Source organism: Copadichromis virginalis, linkage group LG20 (genome assembly GCF_057382275.1).
Source record: "Copadichromis virginalis isolate Kocher_CV1m ecotype Utaka linkage group LG20, C_Virginalis_male_GT1.1, whole genome shotgun sequence".
Taxonomy (NCBI): Eukaryota; Metazoa; Chordata; class Actinopteri; order Cichliformes; family Cichlidae; genus Copadichromis; species Copadichromis virginalis.
In genome coordinates, this window is record NC_140637.1 from 22,944,771 (window position 1) to 22,962,394 (window position 17,624).

Below are 17,624 nucleotides of genomic sequence, written 5' to 3' on the forward strand. Positions count from 1 at the left end.
GCTCGCTTGCTTCCTTTTCTCTCCATCCCTCCAGAGGATTGTCTCTACCTTTCTTCTCTCAGTAAGGCGCAATCAGCCGTGGAAGTTATTGACCAGCAAGGCGCTTAATGAGGCTGATACAACGAGTGACCAGAGACCTTTAACTTTTTACAAGCACACCTCATTAAAGTTCAAAAGCCAGATATGGTAAAAGAGCGGGGGAAAGAGAGGATTTCTTAAACACAATAAACCTGGGCTATGATATATTATCATTCCCTAAACCTGTGAAGAAACTGGGAATTGAAATGAAGCAAATGAGAGAGAGGAATATGGAAGATATACTTCTGAGTAGGAGGAGAAATGCTGAGACAGCCAGGGAGCTCAGTGGAGAAACTGGCTTTAATCTACACATCAAATAGGAGGAGAAAATGAGCACAGAAAGTGGCTTAGCTGGTGTGTGTGTGTGTGTGTGCACCTGTGTCTGCTCGAACAAACATGTGCATATTGGTGGGTGCGTACAGGCAAAGGGCTGATTACAATAACAAAGAGCTAGCACTTGGAAGCGATGTAGCAGCGTTTCACTTCAACACAGCCTGGGCCAGATAATTAAAACCAATAAAAATCACACCACAATCTTTTTTCACCCCAAGCTTTTTTCTTTTGCCATCCTTTCGCTGTTCGTTTGGGTTTTTTTTATCTCTTATTTTTGAGAGAGGATAACTATCCACTTCAGTTTTAATGGATGTTCTCACTGGGAATGAACAGAATTCAAAAAAGAAGGAGTTGCTGAGGGAAAAAACCCTACTTTTTTTTTTTTTTTTTAAAGCCCTACTTGATAGAACTGGTTTTGCCTTCAAAGCAGTACTTATGGTTGACTGCTGATTAAGTTGTACCAGCTAGAGCTAAGACTGCAAGACACTTGGGTGGTGATGCAAACCCCTCACAGCCTTTGGTATGTGACCACCTAAGAACTGCTTAGACACACACACACACACACACACACACACACACACACACACACACACACACACACACACACACACACACACACACACACACACACACACACACACACACCTCAATTCCACCAAATTACAAGAGCCTGCAGTTTTAATTCAATTAGTGCATGTAGTGTTTTGTTCATTACTCTGTTTTCAAATCACATTAAAAGCAACAAAAGAGACATGAACACAGCCAGGCTCTAGAAATTAGTATTCTAAAAATCGTGTACATAACTATGCCAGTGGTCCATTTAACTACTAAATGATATATTTGTGAGGACAGATTCTCAAGCTTGTGGACAGGCTTGTGTAGCTATGAGAGCTACTGCAGAACAAATCAGAAATTTATGACTACCATTGACCCTTAGATCAAATTTTTCCTGGCCTGTGATTGGCTAACCTCTTGCAGGACCTCCAACCTGCTGCCTATGAGGTCACAGCAGCTGCTGTCAAAAGTGTCCGTCTCTGCTTCCCCCCATCTTCTCTTATTTATTTCATGGTTCCCTGCTGTCTTTTCCCACACTCTTCACCAGCTCTGTGCTTGTTTATGCTTGACAGGAAAAGAATGAGCCTCTCACCCTCAACTAACTTTAACTTAAGGAACTAACACAGATCAGCATACACCAGAAGAAAAAGAGCCCTGAGATAGCACATTGCGAGGAGCCGCTTCAGAGAAGAAATCTAGATGTTTCAGTTGCTCCAAAAGAAACAGGCCTGGGGGGGGGGGGGGGGGGGGGCAGAAGGTTTGTGTTTGTTAACAAGAGCCCCATCTCACCTCTACCAGGTATGAGACGGCTGGAGTGTTAAAACGTGGGGCACACAGAAAGAAGAAAGTGAGAAAACAAAAGGCCACAGTACATTAAAGGAGGGAAATAACAGGTTTCCAACAACAGCAAGGATGACAGGCTGCGAGAGACAAGGCGCCCAGCGTACACGTGAAAGCGAAAGGAGAGGAAAGAATGGGCTGAAGGAGGTGTGGAGAGTAACACAGGGCTCCTTTGGTTCTGGAGGGAAAGAAAAACAAGAGGGCCCAGCTGGTGTGGGGGAGGAAGGAGGTACAGATAGGAGAGGTATAGGGTGGGACAGGAAAAGAGGGAGAAGAAAGATGCAGCTTTATTCCCCTCAACTCAGGCGTTTTCGTCTCCCTTGTGCGAGTGGCTCTGGGTGTGATTCACTCATTGTTGTGAGGCTCCTTTGCAAGAATGAGTGTGTGTATGTGTGTTTGTGTGTGTGTGTGTGTTAAGTCACTCACAGCTGTCTTCCTCCTCAGTGATAGCGCTGACAACATAGCAGGCGTACACGAAGCCAAGGAGCTGCGAACACACAAGCAAACATAGGAGGTTAGACACCACAGACCTGCAAGGCTGAAGTTAAGCTGCTGAGTGCTTTCCTCGATAGACAAAGAGACAATAAAGGAGGAAAATGGGTTTGTTCTCCGCATCCTTAAGTAACTGGTGATGCAACACTGCTCAAAGAGCAGGGTCAAAGCCAGAATAACTTGTTCATTAATTAAATCTTTCTGTGAACAAGAATATCGAGTAATCATTAAAGACATTTATTGAGCAAAAACATTTTAAAAAGACACCTTACAAATTTGTGCTTTACTTCTTCTTCTTTTTGCAATTTTGTACAATTCTAATGAGCTTGGAAGTAAATATTTGGTATGAACACCTTTCTTCTTCTACACAGCCTGAACTCTCGTTCATTTGTCAAGATGATCCCACACTGCTTTAATAATGTTGAGGTCTGCACTCTGATAGTGTTCCATTGTGTATCCACGTATGGCTCTACTGCAGTGCCAGTATGGCGTGCTGAAAAATGAAGCCCTTGCCAATCAGACCCTTTCCAGATGGCGTTCCAGTGTGGCTCAAAATCTGAAAGAACTTTTCTGAGTTCATAATTGAGATAACTGTAGCCCCAAACCGTGACACATTGCACGTAATGCCGAGATATGAAAAGGTTTTATGGTAACAGCTCTAAGGGAATCACAAATATTTGCAAAATAATCTTTTATGCCTGGCAATTTGTGCTATCATTAGTTTAATTGTAGGTTCAACTAAAGAAATTAGATCAAATGATGTTTTTTTGCAACAGACTGCTTGTAACAAAGTGCCTAAAACTGGTTCTTTGCTAAGCTGTCTGTTTATGTGCAGACACAACACTGATTCATAACTTGAGTTAGATCCCTTTTTTTAAATGCTTGAATGATTCACAGGTCAGTATTAAGTGGCTTAACAAAAAAACCCAAAAACAACATTCCTCGGAAAATGATCAGGTACAACGCCTAGACTGAAAATGACTAAATAAGCAGCCAGTGTCCAAAGAAAAACTTTGGAAGACCTCCATAAAGCGTCTTGCTTTATATAACTATTCCTCAAGAGCACTTTAATAAAGACAAACAAGTCCTGCTCCTTGGAAGTAAAGTATAAAGACATGAGAGGTGTCTTAAGCACTGTAAATACCTGCCAAAGCACTTAGAAATTCTCTTTTGATAATGTGATATCCCTGTGGTGAGGAATCCTCAGAGAACTGCCATCTGACTCTACAGTTTCCCTCTGCTCTACAGAGCTTCATAGCGCCTCTCAGCAGTGTGGCTGGAGCTTTACTGTTTTGGACCATTCTTACTGCTGATACTAAATGTTTTTCTTGGGAACCAGGCAGCAACAATAACCTCTAAAAACTCTTTGCCACAATACCTGCCCGGCATAGAAAGGCAAAGTTAGTGTCTGGCTGGAATACACAAAGGAACATTTAGTCAGTAAAAGATACTGCAGTCGAGGGTTTCTGCCAGAAACGTTGTTAAGCCCAGTGGCTGGATTTGGCCCCACAGTGGGAGATTTAATGTTGCACTCTATTAGCACAGTTCTATTCACCAGCTGCTTCTGGTGAAGAGAAAGAGTCAAACACAGGGGAGTTTATTTCCCCTTTCTACCAAGAAACGTAGGATACAGCAGGAGAAAAACACCAAGTCACGGTTTCCCTGAGTACACATTAAACAATAACTGAAGGAAAAAGTGTGTTTAGTCATAACACTTCCCCATTTCTTTGTTTTCCATTTTATTTCTACTAACACTGCAACTCTTTGAGCTTTTAGACACTTATAAAATACATTAAATAACCCAACAGCTGCAACTTTTGTCACCAGAAAAATGTCCCTATGCTCAACCCTGTCCAGGATTCAACCTTGGCTGATAGAAAGAAAAGTTCCCTCCCAGAAAATAAAAATACAAAGCCATTATTATGATAGCATTTCTCTATACTGGCTGTATATGAATAAGTGTGTGTGTGTTCGCTCTAACTGTAATTTGCTTTACTTTGGCCGTAGGTTATGGAGTGTGCATAGAGTGGTTGCCCGTGTCCACAAACACAGCAGAAAGCAGCAGAGCCAGCACACAGCTGACTATAGGAGGAACACACATGTGGGGAAACACAGCACTGGGAATGGCCCGTGGCACTGGCAGATGGCTGTCATCAACTCAGAAATATACACAGCGAGTCTCTGCACCCAGCCACCCATCCATCACTTGGCACTCTGCCATGCCAATTAAAACAGCGTCGGGCACGCTGCCCTGCTCGCACACTGGGTTCACAAACACAAAACCCGAGGGGGTAATGACTGTGCGCGATGATATCTATTTATGTAAGATTCATTCAACATATAACTCAGCTTGGCTGATGTAATTATAGATGAAACAAAGATAATGTGCTGTTCGTCTCTGTCGTTTGCGTTTTTGCTCCATTTTACGCACGCACAAAATCTGTTGGACCTTCACTGAAGTTCCAGATGTAGATTAAATGTTTTATTTATGAGTGAAAAGCAGGTGTCACATTTAGTATAAAAGGGAAGGTCTCTGTCTCTGTGTGGGCTAGATAAGATACTCTTCTTTCTGCTTCGCTGTCACTATATTTTTTCTTTCTAATATCTAATTGCTGGTCTCACCCCATCCATTACACTGGCAGTGAAATGGAGGTGAATTAGCATATGTATAAAGCCAGTGTCAAACACAAGATGGTGTTAACAGCAGGGGGCACACCCCGTTTTTCAATTTTATTGTGTCTCGGTGTGTGTGCCCATGTGTGTTTTGCCTGTAAAAGTGTGTGCTCTTATGAGTTAATATATGCATGAGTGCATGTTGATTTAAACTTCATAAAAAGGGCCCTGATTTCTCCAGTCTGGGGTTGACCCAAACACAGGATAGGCAAAGCATCAGCGTAGAAGGCCAGAGCAGGAAGCAGATGCCTGTGTAGCATACACAAGTGAGTCGAATTAAAGTGCGCGTCGACATAAACTGTCTACGTAAGGTTTGTTGGATAACTGAGCTGCCAGAAAAGCTTTCATGTGCTGCTTCATTGATTTTGTCGGTGTCTGGACATTCTTTCACGAATAAATATTTTGCCATTTTGATTGAATACCTTTGCTGTTATGATTATGGCAGTGAAGAACAATCTAATAGTTCATGGTCAATTCAGCGATAGCAAAGAAAATATGGGCAGTAATTTTAAAGCAAAGCTATGTGCACTGCAGTGCAATTACCCACCACTGCTTTTGCCTAATACATGTAGAAGCAGGTTGCTGGTGGTACAGATGTCTGGCAGATTACACTGTAATGTGAACAGGGTAATTCTAGTGTGTACCTTTTGACAGATGAAAAATATTTCCTGTCTCTTAACAATCGAGAGATGCAAAATTGTGATTCATAGTATCATAAAATGCTGAGATGTTTTGGTGTCTGATATAACAATTTTACTGACTATCAACCGAAGCCAAACACTCAAAGTGTGCCCATCGAACGGTCAGGCATGGGAAATAAATGCTGACAGCAAGACAGATCAAACACTGCATGTTACAGCTGATTTTTATCTTCCATTCCTCTTTTATATGGTTTCCACTAAATTTGGACAATTTAGGAAGAATCAGGTCAGGATATTTTTCCCTGTTGTGCTTTCTCAGATTTAGCACACAGCAGGAAATAGTCTGCTTCAGATGCGTTTGCGCTTCTTCAACTACTCGGTGCGGTTAAAGCGAGACTGCTGCCTGCAGGCGGGAACACACATGATTCCAATTCACAAACAGTAAATGCACAGTTTTATTAGTTGCGCTATTCATGCACTGGTTCAATCCCAACACCACACAGACTTTGCACAAAGGAGCTACTTAATGTCATAAGCCTGAACCAACTCTGTCAGGTGATGTCTAGAAAAGTCAGGACTGCAGCTTTGATTTTATGTGTAAAAAGCCGAATTTTGGTGTCTGATAGAGCTCTGAAACTCCCACTGACAGCAGACCATTTTCACAAAAGCAGTTTGCAAGTACTGACGCGTAGCTCACAAATGGGAAAACTTCATGTGTCAAGAGGCCAAAAAATTCCAGCAGTTCTCCTGTTAACAATTAACAGCTAACAAATTACATCTCTCTTACTCATTCGCTCATAACAACTGGCTGCAGGAAAGTCGGACACTGCATGTTAGAGCTAATCTTAAACCGATCTGTCTTCAAGTCCTTTTTTATATTGCTTCCATGCATTTAGTGCGACAGGAAATGCAATTTAAAAAAAAAATCAGAGACGCGAACGCTGGGCGGCTTTTTGCTGGAGGCAGCAGCCAATATAGGTCGGTGTCCTCAATAACAAGTGACAGAGCTCCACTTATGTATCATTGCATATTAAGCGTCCTTAAATGAAGCTAATAAAATGCCTGTCTCTCTGTGTCTCACACTCAAACTTACACACACACACACCAACACACTCAGTTTTCGGCACCTATGTGTAGAAATGAATGTCATATTAATTAAGCACATAAAGCCCCCGCATGTCCTCGGTGACTTGACCTCAGTCTTTCTGTGAAGACGTGCCACACTAAAGCCAACTAATTTGGCTGCCAATCATTTTTCCTTCTCCTTTGCGCTGTGCACTTTATGTGTCTTTATAGTAGTCACTTTTCTAAACACAGGTCTATATGTTCCTGTCACTCTGCGATCTGCAAACCTCCTCTACTCTCTTTCTCTCCAGCCCTCGGTGATTCCCGATTTTCGGCTCTTCTAACACTAAATACCACTCTCTTCTTTGTTTTCTCTCCTTTGTCTCCGGGGCTGCTGAGCAGTGAACAGTGATCTCCAGAATTAATAACACAGAGAAAGAAGCAAGCAGGCGGACAATTGGATACTATAACTTCAGTTCAGGAAAACAAGTAAAGATGTCCTCCAGTGGGTCTTCATTAAGCCGAGTGAACTAAGCAGGTATTAATAGTATTTCAGTGCCATTTGCATTTCTTCTCTCAGATAATGAGGCCGAAGAGAAGTTAAAGGCTCTGACATTAATGTGTGTGTGAGTGAGAAGATCAGGCACAGAGCTAGAGAAAGGTTACTTTTATTTGCATAGGCTAATGAAGGTCAAGTTTACAATGAATGTGTCTGTCCAGAAAGACACAAAGCCACCTTTGAAAATAGACTTTCACTCATAAACATCAATCCACTGGGCATGCAGCTACTTTGGTCAACCGCTGTAAAATGAATGCAAAGTGCAGCTCACGATGCTCTGGTGTCAGTTTTTCAGGAAACGAATGTCAGGAAATCACTAATGTTATTTAATTTTGATCGAAATCATAAAACATCGAGTTCATCACTTGGAGATTATGAATGTGGATGTTAACTATAAAATCGGACCTGCCTGTGGTTTTCCAGTAAAAAAAAGTACATTTGTCGTTGAGATATTTTAGTCATGCCTGATTGGAGCTGGTAGGATAAAAACCACTTCATGTCTAATCTGAGTCAGACAGTTGTGCTCTCGCATGCAGCTCAGCCAGGTAAAGTTAAAGGCTGCAGTTCATGTGTGATAATGACTTAGGAAGGCATTCGTTAGTTACAGCTTTTCTAACTGGAAGAAATGCTGCTTTACTATTTCAAATAAGTAATTTGATATTCATATAAATGACAAATATCAACAAAGGATTTTGTGAAAGATAATTAAGACTCCACAAAAAAAATATTTGACAGTTTATGAAAATACTGATCATTAGCTTTTTTCGGTCACATTAGAGTAGGTAAAAGGTAGCCTCTTTGCAACTAATGCTGAAATTGTGGTTCACTAGTGGTAGCATGTTGGGAGTCCATGGATATGAGAGGAGAAAACATCTGTGGATGGATAGAGTGCATAAAATATGTGGTAAAACTGGTCTGTGTGCTACTACTCATCTTGTTGTTGCTTTTTCCAGGCGGCTGGGTAGAGAGTAAAGTTATAACACACAAAGAACTAAAGTGAAACCGAGTGTTAAAAACAATGCAAAGTGTCCACAGCAGCCCCTGTTGATACCTTTTTAGTCTTTGATTCTTTTTAAACTTCTTCCTTTCCTGGTGATTTCTGCTGTTGGTTTCTTCCCTGCTCTGGTTCATTTGTCAACCAATCAGCATCCACAGCATATACAGCATCATCTGTGTCCAGCAACGTGCAATTGGGATTTTGAAGGACTTTATGGAAGCACACTTATAATGTTTCAAAACCTCTCTGTATAACGTCCATCGCAAAATACATACGCAAATTTGCACTATTGCGATACTACAAAAAAAAAAAAAAAAAAAAAAAAAAAGGTTGTGGTTGTTGGGAAGCAACTTGTCACCAAACAATTGCAGTCTGCCTTGGAGTGACTGCAGTCACTGCCTGACACAGTGCAGTTTGTCAAAACTATGTATGTAGACGTGCTGCCAGCATGTTGCAAGCAACTGGAGTCAATCTGTGCTGAGGACATCAGCCCTGCAATTCATTTTTCCAACTCAATTAGTTGCCAGCAGGTCATATTCGAGGGTTGCCTGGTATTTTGCTGTTAAATAGCTGTTTTGCAGCAATTGCATCACTTTTTGTGGAGGAATTTCAGTTTCAAATCTGAGGCTCTGGCTGGACTCTGCATTTCCGATGAACATAGACTACAAACGAGTCGTAATTTTTCCAGATTTATCAAAGTTAATCACCATATTATCACAAACAGATTGCATTTAATTGCCAACTTGTTCCCATTCAGCCACAAACTGATAGAAGACTGACTGTCTTATTGCTGTTTTATCACCATCCATCACTTTGAAGACAGCAACTGACTGCAAATGGTCACAGGCCTGACCCCCTCCCCTTCAAAGCAACCATTTCAAAGGCAACAAGATCTCAAGTTGTCTCCAGCCACTGTTTTGCCTTGCACAACTTCAGCCTTAGTTAACAGTTTTAGCCCCATATACTGCTCTTTCCACCATGCCACACTTAAATTCAGTTTATCTCAAGACGTCGTCAGTTCTTTGCTGCCTGGTTAATGCATGTGCTCGTAACGACGGATATCTGGGTCGATCTGACAGCTAATTAACACAGTATTGACTGTGGCTCAGTGTCAGGAGAAAACTCACTGAGTGCACTACAATTAAAGGAATTTGCAGGTAAAACATACCACATGGGAGAAAGGGGGAGGGGATGCAGAGAGGCGCAAAACAGATAGAGAGGTGGTACAGATGTCCTGTAGGTTAATTGCACAGGACTCTGCCTGACAATAAGGTGCCAACTCATCTGCAGAAAATTAGATGTGTGTGTTCGTGTGTAGACAGCTGCATGTTTAATGACAAACCATTATAAGGGAGTGCACAGTCCACATTTATCAATGTTTTCTCCCACATACGCAAGAACACGGGTCTGTACAGCTGACATACAACCACAAGGCATTGGGAAGTGTCTGCGGTGCTTATTTGCATCTTCCACATCAAGTAACTGCACTTAACAGCGTGCTAATGTCACACAAACACAACAGGCTTACCCAAGCAGAAATAAAAGCTGCATAAAGAAAGCAAACACAGGCTGTTCTTCACACGCTGCCCCACACAATAGATTTTAGATGAAGTCTGAGTGAAGGAAGGAAAAATGGGGCTCTGTGGGATAAGAAACGAATGGACTGAAGCCGAAACAAGAAGGTAAATAACAAAACAAGTAGGCGCTCAATGAGCAAACAGGTAAGCGAGCATCGCACTGGAGATGAAGTTAACTCATTTAAACTTGCTTGTGTTTCACTTCCACGTTCTCCTCTGTTGACTCTTCTTTTTGCGCTCTCTCTTAAGTTTAAAAAGACCAAATACTATAATAAGATAATCTTTATCCTTCACCCTGCAAACCAGATTAACAATTAAAGCTCTTGGCCGAGACAGCCTTTGAAGTATAACAGTGACCAGTTGCTTTTTTTTTTCTCCCCTTCTTCTCCTCTGGTCTTGAGGTCGTCCTCTTCTCCGCTTCGCTTTTGGCTGCAACCAAATCAAATCAAATCAAATCAAATCACTTTTTATTGTCACATCACATGTGCAGGCACACTGGCACAGCACATGCGAGTGAAATTCTTGTGTGCGAGCCCCACAAGCAACAGAGATGTGCAAACACAACAACACAAACGAGCAAAATACAAGAATGGCCAACCTGAAACTAATAAATATATGTACAATATATAATAGTGTATGCATTTCTGGATGTGTATACTAAATATTTTCCTACGTGTGTGTGTGTGTGTGTGTGTATACACATTTTTACAAATTAAATAGTAAAAAAATAAAATAAAATAATAATAATAATAATAATAAAATATATAAAATATACAGAGTTGAATATGTGCAAAACAAGTGGCATTTATATACAGTGTGGAGTGCATAATGTTGAAGTTCCAGTAGTGAAGCTGAGGTGTCTATGACGTGTTCAGCAGTCTGATGGCCTGATGGAAAAAGCTGTCTCTCAGTCTGCTGGTACGGGACCGGATGCTGCAGAACCTCCTTCCTGATGGAAGCAGTCTGAACAGTTTATGGCTGGGGTGACTGGAGTCCTTGATGATCCTCCCCGCTTTCCTCAGGCACCGCTTCCTGTAGATGTCTTGGAGGGAGGGAAGCTCACCTCCAATTATCCGTTCAGAGCACCGCACTACTCGCTGGAGAGCTTTGCAGTTGTAGGCGGTGCTGTTGCCATACCAGGTGGTGATGCATCCAGTGAGGATGCTCTCAATGGCACAGCGATAGAAGGTCCTGAGGATGCGGGGGCTCATGCCGAATCTTTTCAGTCTCCTGAGAAAGAAGAGGCGCTGCTGCGCCTTCTTCACTGTTTTGTTTGTGTGTACTGACCACGTAAGATCCTCAGCCAGATGTACTCCAAGGAACCGGAAGCTGCTCACTCTCTCCACAGCAGCGCCGTTGATGGTGATGGGGGTGTGTACTTCTCTGCACCTCCGGAAGTCCACTATCAACTCCTTTGTCTTTGCGACGTTGAGGGTGAGATGGTTGTCTTGACACCAGTGGGTCAGGGCGCTGACCTCCTCCCTGTAAGCCGTCTCATCACCGTTGGTGATAAGACCCACCACTGTAGTGTCGTCCGCAAACTTCACAATGATGTTGGAGCTGTTAGTGGCTGTGCAGTCGTAGGTGTAGAGTGAGTACAGGAGAGGGCTCAGTACACACCCCTGTGGAGCACCAGTGTTCAGTGTGATGGGGGATGAGGTGATGCTGCCCAGTCTGACCACCTGGCGTCTGTCAGACAGGAAGCTAAGGATCCAGCTGCAGAGGGAGCTGCTCAGTCCTAGATCCTGCAGTTTCCTGTCCAGCTTCGAGGGAACGATGGTATTGTGTACAGCCCTAATAACTGCTCACTACTGCATTATAAATCTTTTAATCCCAGAATCTTTATAATCCTTTGAGGCAGAAGCTGTAAAACTTACAGTGCAGCTAAAACGCAGTGTCAATGCTGACATATCAGAGAGGTGCTTTGTGCCATTGTTATACTGGACGATGCACAGCTATTTAATGTTTTTGGAGAAATCCTCCACATGGCTCCCAGTGCATCTTACACAAAAACAGAAAAAAAAATGCATTCCCAGTAGTGCTGCTCAGCACGAGAGCTGGAATAAAGAGCATGGACTAAAGGACTTGCCAGAGAGAGCACTCTGACCTCTCCGATGTATCAGGGGGCAGCCTGGGTGCCCGTGATGTTTTAACGCTGGTGAGCTGAGAGATTCTCAACAGCCAAAGAACACACACAGACCCTGTAGACAAACAGACCCCAGAGTAGTGATCACAGCGGTCTACTCATGCCAACCCTGCTGAAAATACCCATCTAATCAACTGCGGCTGCTTCATCCACCATATTACCCTGCCCCCTGGTGCTAAAGCAAACTGCGCCTTTAAAACAGAGAGTAGACCGACATCACAGAGCTGTCAAAGCGCAAGAGAAAAAGGAGCACAAGTGACACTGAGTGAGCAAGAAATGCATTGTCATCGTTTGTTGTTTAGGTTCTTGTGAATTTGAATGACGTGAAGGTCAAACAGTGCGAGATCTGTTCAGGAAAAAGACAGGAAGACGGGCTGAGCTGTGAGAATGTGATGTGGGAAAAACATGAAAACAGAGGAAATGAGCAATGGAACGAGAGAATGACGCACACTGCCGATTCTCCCGTTATCATCTTCCACCCATTGCGGGTTTCTAGGGAATAGAGATGCAACAGAAGAAAGCATTGCCTGTGGCAGCAATAACCTACGCTAAATGATATGATATCTGCGTGTGTATGTGTGTACACGAAAGCACTTTCTCCGGCTGTTTTATGAGTAGCACAGCATCTCAGACAGCTTTCACTGTTCCCTTTAAGCTCGTAAGAGTTATGTCTACAGATGTAAACTCAATTTCACATCCTGCACCATTTTTCTTTTCCTTTTTTGGCCGTCTTCCTACCCACACTCTACCTACCACACTGGAAATGTTTTCTCAGACACAACTGTTTTATTTACCAGTAAAGCAAGTTCACAGGAGTGAAAGAAGAAAGACGGAAGACGGGACGATACAGAGAGACGACAAAAACAACTGTGGGTTTTCTGCTGACTGCATTGATCTTTTAATGACTCATTCTTATAACGGTACTATGATAACCAAACCCAGTAAACAGCGATGTGTACTATAATATCGATTTAGTGAAGGCAACAAAGAATAGAAGGACAGAGATGAAGGAAAATATCCCTCGCAGTGATAAATGAATAATACATTAACCCAGTTCGAAAAGGTTGCCTCCACTTCAAGCTCATCCTTCAAATCTTGAAGTTCCTTTTTTGGCTGAATGTTGCCTGCAGCAGCAGTAAGCAACAAAACAAGGCAGACTCCCCCTAACCCAAAGCTTTACTTCTGAAGCCCTTCCATCCAGCTTATGACAAATCTGAGCTGATAGATGACAGCGATGCCTCCATTATTGGCCGATGGATCCACATTTTTCAACTTAATGAAACATGCTCCTTGGAGCCCAAACTAAATATTTAATGGTCTCTCACTGCGACCTTGAAACCCTTCTAACAAAGACAAAGGGACACCCCACTTTCTTCCTTTTCTTTTCAACCATCCCTTCAGCTCTTTCTTTTTCCCCGTCTGGCCCCGTTTTCCAGCGAGAGAGGAAAAGGGGACTAACCAAAACAACAGTGGACATCTCAAAAGGATTCAATTTTCCTAAGCAGAGCCCTGCATTTACCCGGAGAGGAAGTGGGGATACAGGGAAAACGATGTCACTCGTGACGCTAAGATTTCAGTACCAATTTCCCTGCTCCTCTAGGGAACGAGTCCCGTGGAGTTGCAGTTGAATGCTTGGTTGAACAATTTCATGTAAATTGCAGGCAAAAGGGTGTTGCCATCTCATGTGGAGTAGAAATCCAACGAAGGCGAAGGATAAACCAATTCACTGTGCATAATGCAAGTAGTAATGAGGTTCAGCGAGAGTGCCGGGGCTGTAAAGTGAGGCCAGCCATTTTATTATCCTTCTCCGTGGGGGCCATGGGATGAATGGTAAAATCCAGTGCTTCTCATGGCTGGGTCCCTTTGCTTGTTTCCAATCTATCAAACTGCATTCACGACACTTTGTAAATAAGTGTTGTAAATAATTCCAGCATTAGATAAAATCAACAGGACTCTGAAACACACTGGTACATCGTAGTTCAAGGCTGACAACATCACTGTGTGTTCACTCTCTCTTTCTGTCTGTCACCTACTGCCAACATTAACTACTCCACATGTATTAAAGTGACAATAACTGTGAAAAATAGGTGTGGGTGTGTCACGGTGGAGTCAGAGGGTAAGTGACTGTTAGTGTGAGTAAATCTGTGCCATTGTGCGTGTCTTGAACCCAAAACTTCCTGCAGAGCTGGTCACCAAGAGTGCCCTGGCACCCATCCAGGATTGGGGCAGTCGGTCATATATGTGTGTGTGTGTGTGTGTGTGTGTGTGTGTGTGTGTGTGTGTGTGTGTGTGTGTGAGAGAATGTCCATGCTGGCAGGATGGGAGTTTTTGGCGAATTGATACAGAGCTTATAAAGAGAACAATAACAGTCCTTCCAGTGTTTGAGTAACCTGTTAGCATCTGGCAAGTCTGAGCCTCAGCAGACAAAACAACTGAGCAATTTTTCATTTGGAGACCAGGGCAGAGGAAGCTGTCCCGGACAAAATAACTTAAGCTTAAAGTAAGACAAAAACATCACCTTCCTTTCTATTCTGTTCACATTTAACTCACAGATATCCAACTTACTGTGATACAATGAAGTCCTGGCCATCTAGACTCAGCGTATGAACGGTATTTTAATGTGCATAATGTCAGCGGGTATTGTTAACTTGTACTCACAGCAACAAGAATCTGTGCCCCACTGTGCATGACCTCAATGTACTGATAGTCCACGAAGCAGCCCATGACAGTGATGTAGGAGTGGCTCTCCGTGGTATGGACCCCAGGAGCCTGTGGCATCTCTCTCCGCACACAGCCGGGGCCATGTTCACTCCACCAGGAATGATGAGCTGAGATGTTAAATGTTAGCAGGTCACTGTCCTGGAAGGAGAAGGAAAAACATTAACTTCTTTGCTAGGACTGTATTCTTTCGTTATTAAGCACATTCATGTATTTTTTATAAGGAATCCAAGGCTGGCTTTCAAAGCAACCAAAGCACCGATGCTCAAAAGGCAGGGAGCTTAACTTTGGAAACTTACAGAAGCTGTTGGAAGACTTTTTATGATTGTAATCCTTTGCTGAAAGGGTTGGTTCATAAAATTACAGACAAGCATCTTTAGACTGCTAATGACTCTCCAAAGCCTTACTTATGTTAGCGCTGCATTGAGCTGGTTCTCAAAACACAATATAACAACATGTTCACCGTCTTTCCTTAGTGTGCTAGCATGTCAACGTTATGCCAGTGCAGCTTTGACTAATAGAAAATCACAACCAGGAAAATGTGGTTTAAAAAACCCTTCAGGCAAACATAGTGGTGACAATTATTACACTTCATCCAGCTGCAGAGCATCTGGTTCATTTGAAGGCAATCCACCAAATAACTCAACACTAACGTTTTAGTGCAAAAATTCTTAAATTTTGACCTCGCTGTAGCATTGAAGGGATTGCGAAGGTACACTCATCAACCACTTTATTAGGTACACCCTGCTAGTACCAGTTTAGACCAACTGATGCTTTCAGATCTGCTTTAAGTCTTTGTAGCATAGATTCAACAAGGTGCTGGAAACATTCCTCAAAGATTTTGGTTTATATTGATGCATTACACAGTTGCTGCAGATCTGATGCAAATCTCCCATCCCACCACACCCCAAAGCTATTGGATTGAGATCTTGTAACTGTGGAGGCCATTTGAGTACATTGGACCAGTGTGTGTGTTTTGAGTTTGTGACATGGCGTGTTATCCTGCTGGAAGTAGCCATAAGAAGATGGGTATATTGTTGTCTTAAATGGAATGGACATGGCCAGCAACAAGACTCAGATAGGCTGTTGCATTTACATGATGTTCAGTTAGTACTAAGGGGTCTAAGTGTGCCAAAAAATATCCTCCACACCATTACATCACCACTACTCTTAAACTTTGATACAATCCAGAATGGATTTCATTTTTTTTATGTCAAATTGTGAAAACAAGCAGTCTAGTCATTCTCCTCTAATCTCTGTCCTTAACTAAGAACAACCTCCCAAAGAACTACCATTCACTAGATAATTTCTCTTCCCAGTACATCAGCAGTTTCTGAAATACTCACACCAGCTCGTCTGGCACCAACAACCGTGTCACTGTGTGTCACATGTCACTTAAATCACCTTTCTTTCATACTTGGATTTGAACTTCAGGAGGTTGTCGTGACCATGTCTGCACACAGATGAACACATTCATCTAATACAATAAGTGACCGTACATCACATGTATGTCAGGTATTTAGTATGAGCACATTTTCATGGCATTATATACTGAGTGGACTGAACTTGTCATACCAAAAAACACATTCTACCACTTAGAAAAAGTGCGATCTCTCCATGTAAACAGTTATTGTTTGCATTATTTTTTCAAATGTCTGCTTCCATCACTATATTTGACGTAAATAAAATAGCATTTATAGTTTAAAAACATTAAAAATGTCATAATTTCAAATCATCTATGTGCCTTTCCAGAAGCTGCTTGTTTCTCAGGATAACTTGGAAACATCTCAGTCCCTTTTTATGGAACTACTTTCTGAAAAAGAAAAAAAAACCCAGCATAAATGATAATATTAATGCCATCTTTCTGTTGACATCTTAAAAATGCACTCCTCTCTCTGGACCTCAATTGTCTTGGGTTGAACAGAGAAATCTTCAGAGGCTTATATCCTACATTTAATCGAGTAAAATCAAAAACAACTGCCGGACTAGACAAATAATATTTCAGAATTTGGCTGAACTAAATATTATTAATATGTGCATAAGTCTCAGCCAGGAGATCTGCTGTTTATGTGAGGTTTATAAATTCTTAAGCCATACTACAGCAATACTGCAGCTTTTGGAGAAAACTTTTTTATGCATAGAAGTCTGCACGGTGTTGCTCAATTTTTACACAACCATATGAGCTCATGGACACACACACAACCAAACACACACACAAATCAATACCCCGATACAGCAATCTAACCTTGCATCTGCCCCTCAGTGACAAGACATGCATTATTAACGTTGCCAAGTGCTGTCAGGAAACATCTGATTCCTATCAACCCCCACTGGCACATACATGGACACATCAACAACACATACATCATAATATAACCAGATTATAAGAGCAGGGGCAGAACTGGCTCAGGAACACCGATCTTCCGGCTCAGGATTCAGATGTTTAGGGGTTCCAGTCCCCAGAAGCTGTAGTCCACATGCCAAGATATCAAATCTAAATGTGCACCTAAGACAGGCATTTGCGTGCATAGAAGAAAGCACAAAAAAAAAAAGTGTGTGAATGTGGCTCGCAGTGTTAGAGCACGTTGAGTGGTCAATAACACCAGAAAAGTGCCACATAAACACCAATCCATCTGTGCAGTCAGTAGCAAAGTCTTCAAGGAGTCAGAAAAATATTAATCATGATGCTGATATTATCACTCTTTCTTCTTGTAGATTACCTATCATCCCCCTCAGTTTCTTATTTTATTTTGCCATCATTCTGTCATTTTCTCAACAGTCACAAAAACAAGGACAGCTGAAGGTCAATAGATAGGATTGTGAGGACTAATGACTTGACAGATGCCACTGATGGATCCTGCAAGCGAAGGGAACCATCCCTATCCCAGCTGTAGCCATGCTCACAACTGCATTACGTCAGCAGTCGATACTGAAGAGGCTTTGGGCAACT

At 42.3% G+C, this 17,624-nt stretch overlaps 1 protein-coding gene across 2 annotated transcripts in view; it reads right to left on the minus strand.

Annotated features, from left to right (window-relative positions):
- The window catches only part of nkain4 (sodium/potassium transporting ATPase interacting 4), a 54,118-nt gene that overhangs the window by 10,256 nt on the left and 26,238 nt on the right, over positions 1 to 17,624 (minus strand). For both annotated transcript variants that reach the window (XM_085444876.1, XM_085444875.1), the window contains exons 4-5: positions 14,615 to 14,815; positions 2,233 to 2,293 (exon numbers count right to left, since the gene is read on the minus strand). In XM_085444876.1, coding sequence (XP_085301002.1) covers positions 2,233 to 2,293; positions 14,615 to 14,815 — 262 coding nt within the window. The remainder of the gene's footprint in view (positions 1 to 2,232; positions 2,294 to 14,614; positions 14,816 to 17,624) is intronic.